The following is a 7,136-nucleotide window of genomic DNA, read 5'->3' as shown; positions in this document are numbered from 1 at the left end:
CTCTCTGTTCAGCGGGGAGCCTGCTTCCCCCTCTCTCTCTCTGCCTGCCTCTCTGCTTACTTGTGATCTCTGTCTGTCAAATAAATAAATAAAATCTTTTTTAAAAATTTTATTTATTTATTTGACAGACAGAGATCACAAGTAGGCAGAGAGGCAGGCAGAGAGAGAGAAGACGAAGCATGCTCCCCACTGAGCAGAGAGCCCGATGCGGACCTCGATCCCTGGACCCTGGGATCATGACCTAAGCTGAAGGCAGAGGCCTTAACCTACTGAGCCACCCAGCTGCCCCAATAAATAAAATCTTTAAAAAAGAAAAAAAAAAAGCAAGTCCAGATGATATGACTAGAAGAAAAACATATTAGAACAATTATTATAACTGTATCCCGTATGTTCAAGAAGCTAGAAGACTGAAACATGTTAACTTGAGACATAAAAGACGTAAAAAATACCTAAATCAAACTTCCATAGATGAAAAATACAATGTCTGAGAAGAAAAATACACTGAATGAGATGAATGACATTAGACAGTTGTGGAAGTGTAGCTAAGCTACTCCAGGGTTTTGCTGCCCCCACACACATTTTTTTTTGGCCAAGTGACCTGGTGGGGGGGGGGTGCTTAAAATGACACTGACCCCTCAAACAAGCCCTGTGTAGCAGCCTGCAAACTCACAAGAAAATATAAGTTTCTGACATGACTTCCCCAACAGCCCTTGTGATCAAGTCTCCACTGTCTCTGAGGGCATTCCTTAGAGAAAACCCTGCTCTTCTGGTTTGAATTGACCTACCTGGCCTCAACCTGGGAAACCCAAAGCACTCTACCCACAAACTCTAATAAAGGCATGTGCCCCAGGTCCTGCCACTCTCTCTGTCTGCATTCTGTTTTGACCTTCCTGTGTGCCCTGAAGGCATGAGGCATGCCATCGCCCTGTACTTCCTCCAGGACTTGTGAGAAATAAAATTCCCTATTTCAATTTCTTTTGTGGTCTTTTGTTGAACTTGGCTCTCCATTCAGTACCCTGCGCTCCACTTCACAAATGTTAATTTAACATTAACAAACTCATAACAACAATGCAGAAGAGGTTAGTAAATCAGAATATATACAAGTAGAAACTATGCAAAATGAAACATGATGAGAAAAAGGACTGAAAATAATTGTACAGAGCAACAGGGGGCTGTGGGACAATTTCAGGCAGCAAAGTGGAGGCCCAGAATAGGAGGGGAAAAACTTAAAAAAGAGGCCAAAAATACTAATATGAGGAAAACTAAATCTATCCATTGAAGAAGCAAAATGAATTCTAAGCACAAAGAACATGAAAAAAGACATACCAACTCACAGAAAAATAAAACTGCTTAACATCTGTGATAGAAAGAAAATCGGGGTCCCTGGGTGGCTCAGTTGGTTAAGCATCTCTCTCTCTCTCTCTTTTTTTTTAAGATTTTACTTATCTATTTGTCAGAGAGAGAGAGGACAGGCAGCGGGAGCGTCAGGGAGAGGCAGAAGTGGGAGCCCAACGCTGGACTCAATTCCAGGATCCCGGATTATGACCTTAGCCAAAGGCAGACGTTTAACTGACTGAGCCACCCAGGTGTCTCTTGAGTGTCCAACTCTTGATTTTGGCTCAGGTCATGAGATCAAGCCTTGTGTTGGGGCTCTCCACTTAGTGGAGTCTGAGAGTGCCTCTCCTTCTCCCTCTGCTCTCCCCAAACTCGTGCATGGACATACACTCTCTCTTTCTCTGAAATAAATTTTTAAAAATCTTAAAAAGAAAAAAAAGAAAATCTCAAAAGTAGCTGGAGTAAAAAAAAGACAACTTCTATAGAAGGAACAAAGGTAAGGATGGCAGTGGATTTCTGCTCAGGAATGTTGCAAGCGAGAAGACAGTGGAGTAGAGCAAGATCCTTCTGGAAAGAAGGAAACTGTTGGGGTGCCTGACTGGCTCAGTCAGTGACTCTTTACGCTGGGGTCATGAGTTTAAGCCCTAAGATGGAATTGAGCTTACTGAAAAAAAGAAACAAACTATGACCTAGAATCTTTACCAAGTGAAAGTATCAAAACTCGACGAGTGGGACTTCTGAAATGGCTGTGAAGATTCTGGCAGATGCTCTCCCCAGAAAACAGCGATGAAACTGGTCTAATTGTTAAGACAACTACTTAAGGACTCTAGTAATGGCCCAAATTTATATAATAAAACTGAGAAGGATTTATTTGAGAAAAATCTTGATGAGATGAGAAAAAGCTTGATGAGATCGGTGGAAATGTGGTATTTCAGCCAGGGGCTATTCACTTGACCTCTCCTCCAGTTCCATGGTATACAAAAATCTTACAAGGGAGAGGGGCTGACTTTGTTTGAGACAAAGCATAGAAAATTCTATAGGCATGGATGTCAAAAAAGACAGCAATCAAAGTGGCAAACATTCAGGGAATGCCAATATACTGACTAGCCAGAGATGACAGCAGTGGTTGGTTCGGCTAGCCAGAATGCAACAGGGAAGTCAGGAGACTGAGACAACAGATGTCAATTACTATACAGCAAGAAGGCTGTGTTTTAAGGCATCCTCCTGGGGCCATGTGCACCAGGAGACAGGTACAGGAATGTTCATGACAGGACTGTCTGCAATAGCAAGAAAATTATGAACCTCAAATGTCCATCAACAGTCCAAAGAATAAATAGCACATTTTCATATAAAGGAATCCCACTGAGCAATGAAAGTGAATGAACTTCATGGCTATCCACAACAATCTGGATGAATCTTAGGAAAAGAATAGTGAGTAAAAAGAACAAGACCCAGAATACACAGAGTGAGATTCTATTTGTGCTATTCAAAACCAAGACATTGTTTACGGATATAGGCATATGTGGTAAACCTATAAACCGGGCTCCTGAGGGTTAGCAGGTGGGCAGCCTGCCTGACCAAGGACAGCAGGGTGGGGAAGACGAGACACGTGAAGGACATAAAAGAACAGGATCTGTATAGCAAGAAGTCCTGTGAGAGGAGAAGTCATTAACTGGGGAAGAAAAAGGTTTCAGTGGGAGCATTTCAAAGTAAAGGACGTACTAGTATTATCTACATGTAGTGGAAGGGCCAACCCTGGACTGAGAATCAGAAGACCTGGACTACCCTCCAGACCTACTGTGAACTTGCACTATAATCTCAGGTAAGTTTTCACCTATGGGGCTCAGGACAGGAAGCTCAATTAAGATAACACAGGCTGAAGAGCTTTTGTCAATGCCTTCAGGGAATAGGAATGGATGAGTTTCAAGCTCATCACAGTCTCAAGTAGAGACAGATTTACCAGGACACTAATGACACTTAAGCTTCAGAACCCCTCACCTGAGCTCCCTTCTAAGGCCGTCAGAAGAATCCTAACCGTTTTCTGTTATTTCTCCTTGAAAGAGCCTTAAGTGGTATAAACTTTAAGCCCCACTTGACCTGGGCTCCAAAGTGGCAAAAAGCTTAATAGACAGCTAGAGGAGATTCCTGTTTAAATTCACTATTCCTATTTAATTTTCCTGCCTCAGAAAACCACCCCCTAATTCAAACTACATTTCCTTCAGAAACTAAGAGTGTGCTCTCAAAAGAGTGTGATGAATAAGGCTCCAGAAATCCCTGGCTGTGCCCTTTGTGTACAGACCTCAGGATATATTGAATCTTCCTGGATAACTCAATACAGCACAAGATTACTTTTCTAAGAAGGCCCTTTGCTAGGAAGGTGCAAACTAATTTTTGGCAAATATCCTTGCTAAATATTGTAACTGGCTCAACTATGACAGAACCACCTCTGTGTTGCCTCTACAACCTGTTTTTTTTTTTTTTAAAGATTTTATTTATTTATTTGACAGAGATCACAAGTAGGCAGAAAGGCAGGCAGAGAGAGAGAGAGAGAGGAGGAAGCAGGATCCCCACCAAGCAGAGTGCCCGACACGGGGCCCAATCCCAGGACCCCGAGACCATGACCTGAGCTGAAGGCAAAGGCTTAACCCACCCATTGAGCCACCCAGGCACCCTACAACCTGCTTTGGAAACACTATGCAATCTTGCCCCAAGGCTAGTAGCACTGTCACATACTCCCTGCCTTCAATAGGTGTTCCGGACTCTGGTCTTCTGTACTGGGATCTGGAGAGGCACAAATGTAGGCAGGGCTGGAGCACAGGCACAATAACGAACGCGATTACTTACTACCCGGCATTCTGTGGAGCCCCAAATCTCCTTGTGCTTTGTCTCTTCCATGAATGGAGGAGAAGCTGAACCACTGATCTGAGACCAGGGAGAAGAATCTGCCACCAGACAGACTACTTCCAAGAAGAACATATTATCCAGAAGGGGGAATTTGCTCAGTAGAGGCTGAGAAATTTGTGGAGTAAGTCACAACTCTTCCTCCGTTAAGACCGCTATATCAACAAGCGTAAGAATAGGACTCCTAAGAAAATGTTATTTTGAGGAAACCAAAAAGGAACATGGAATCCACGTGAAAGCAAAGTTTCTGAAAATCTTAGGTCAGCAGAAATACTGCCAGCTTGGACTGAAAGGGACAGGGAGAACATGAAATCAAAGGAGAGTAGCATTTGGACCCCCAAATGCTATTGGCAAGATGCAGGCTGATAAAAGTCACCTACAAAGTGCTACTTTTGTGAAAAAGGAAGGATGACCAAGGTGTAGCCACAAGCTTAGAGGAGAAAACTAAGAGTTTAGAGGATGAAACTAAGAGCCCAGGTGGCAGAGATAAGAGCCATGGTGGACTATTCCCAGGCCTTAAAACCTAACCCAGATCCTGGGGTGTACCCAGCCAGATTTCAAAGCTACCTGAGGCCGATGACTCTTTTTTATTTCCATTACTCCCCACCTTTCTGAAGCTGAATGTCTGTAACTGTTATCCTATGCCAGGGCCACCTTGGGTGTTGGGAGGGCAGAGCAGATAACTTCTCTCCTTAGTTTCACAGGGCCACAGATGGAAAAGACATGTGTTCAGGAGTTGTATTTAATGGATTAAAAGCCAGAGCCTTATCTGTATCTGATTTAGATGATCTTGATGATGAGATTTTGGATTTCTGAACCAGTGAGATTTAGGACTTTGAACTGTTATATAATAAGGTGGGGCCCTTGAGAAGGGGTGACTGTATTTTGCATGTGGGAGGAACATGAATGGGAAGCCAGAGTATAGTCTGTGGTAGGCAGAAATTTAAGATGGCTCTCATGACCTTCATCTTCTGACGTTACTTCTGTGTTCGTGTAATGTTATACTGCAAAAGGGACATTATTTGAGTGAGCTTCCTCTAATCACAAACAGCTCTTTACAAGCAGAGTTTTCTCTGGCTGGTATAGAAAAGAATTTAGACAGATCCGAAGGATAAGAAAGATTCAACAACACAGGGGAGGTTTTCATTGCTGAGATGGCGAAGGGCTGTCACAGGGCATGGACCTCTGGGAGAAAGAGTTAAGCATGGTCCTGGCAGACATCTAGCAACAAGATGGGGATCTCAGTCCTACAATCCTAAGGAACTGAATTCTGCTGATAATCCTAGATGAGCTTGGGAGTGAATTCTTCCCCAGAATCTCCAGATACGAGTCTAGTCTGACTGGTGCCTTAACTTCAGAGAATTTAACATAAATACAGCCAAGTCTACTTGGACTTCTGACCTACAGAACTATGAAATAGCAACTGTGTGTTTTAAGCTACTAAATTTGTGGTAACTTTTTATATAGCAACAGAAAATGAATCCAGACTTGTTTAGGTCCACAAATTCTATCTCTGGACACAATACCACTCTAGCCTATTCTGAGAATAATCCTCAGGGAGCAAGAAGAGGACCAGACTGTGGTTCTGGAGCCATCCCTTCCTAGCACAAGTTTCCTCATCTCTAAAACGGGTGGATAAAAGGAGAAATGCTGTTTAAGGAAATACTTCTACACCAGCACAGCAAGTCTTTTCAAGTATCAGATGTATTGCTAATCACAATGCCAATGCCAATACCTGTAAAGAGGGACCCAGACACAGTCAAGAATAGAAAAGTAATAGCTGGCTCACCTTCCTCTGGCCAAGAATGTGGATTGCTGGAATAAAGATATGCTCCTTCTCCTCCTGTTAGAAAAGTACCCAGGAAACTGGCATCCCCCTTTAAAAACAATCACAAAGAGCAGACGATTTGTAGCATAAACTTTACAGAATCAAAAGTACTGCACGTTTGTTTGTCTACAAAAGCTGCTTAGTCAGCCTCACAGAAACCCAACTTTTTACATGCCTTTGGCATGTTACTGGCATTTTCAACTTGTACAGTCCTCTCTGAGTCCAGGCATCAAAGCCTGCTACTCTTGTTCATGCTCCAGTGGATTTCTAACAACTGGAGACAGCTCACCTTGCCTAAAACCTTGACCTCTAAGTTCTATATGTCTAGGCCAATCTGAGACCTGCTTCTAATAGTACTGGGAGATTAAAAAAAAAACACACCAAAGGCCAAATGGCAGAAAGAATCCCTCTAACTGTGTACCCCATTAAAGGGTTATTTCTAAAGCTTTTTTGGGAGGGGAAGGATGCAAATAGGAATTGAGACAAAGAGGAACATATTCTTTAGGTTAGCCCTAAAATGAAATATTCTAGGTTATCTTCATAAACTGTTTATATTTCATTTTTATACAATGTTAACATTGAGGATAAGAAGGCTGCTTACCTTCACTGCTTGCTGGGTTTTCTCAGACAATTTTACTTCATTATCTTCTACCTGTATGCAAAAGAAGTGCAAGTTTTCAGTTTCCTACTTCAAGGGCAAAACTCTCCTAGGTCTCCCCATGTTCAATATTTCTAGGACACTGACTGGGCAGTCCCTCCACCAAATCCTGTGCTCTCAGGCCCTGATGGCTGGCAGAGCTGGGCTGCCTACTTGCCATCAAGGCTCAGAGACCAAGGCCATGGTGGACTCTCCCTCTCCCTGGGATCTGAGGTCCAGCTAACGGAGCCTACAAGATGTGGAAATGATGTATTAGTCTCCACTTGTATTTCACTTCAGAAAAAAACAACTATTTGTAAGGATAAAGGGAAGAGAACATAGTAAAATATTTTGAACATGTTCTCATTTATATGTATTCATGTTACAATAGAGGGTGGTTCTTGTTCATCCTTATTTACATCAGAATTGATTTTC

General features: G+C 42.6%; 1 protein-coding gene across 3 annotated transcripts in view; it reads right to left on the bottom strand.

Annotated features, from left to right (window-relative positions):
- The window catches only part of LOC132021770 (dynein axonemal assembly factor 9), a 133,093-nt gene that overhangs the window by 59,543 nt on the left and 66,414 nt on the right, over nt 1–7,136 (bottom strand). For all 3 annotated transcript variants that reach the window (XM_059406632.1, XM_059406633.1, XM_059406634.1), the window contains 2 exons: nt 6,666–6,716; nt 6,026–6,113 (listed from right to left, as the gene is read on the bottom strand). In XM_059406632.1, the coding sequence (XP_059262615.1) occupies nt 6,026–6,113; nt 6,666–6,716 (139 nt within the window). The remainder of the gene's footprint in view (nt 1–6,025; nt 6,114–6,665; nt 6,717–7,136) is intronic.

This window comes from Mustela nigripes, chromosome 7 (genome assembly GCF_022355385.1).
Source record: "Mustela nigripes isolate SB6536 chromosome 7, MUSNIG.SB6536, whole genome shotgun sequence".
Taxonomy (NCBI): domain Eukaryota; kingdom Metazoa; phylum Chordata; class Mammalia; order Carnivora; family Mustelidae; genus Mustela; species Mustela nigripes.
Note: the sequence above shows the minus strand (reverse complement) of the source record. Positions and strands in the feature narration are given on the sequence as shown.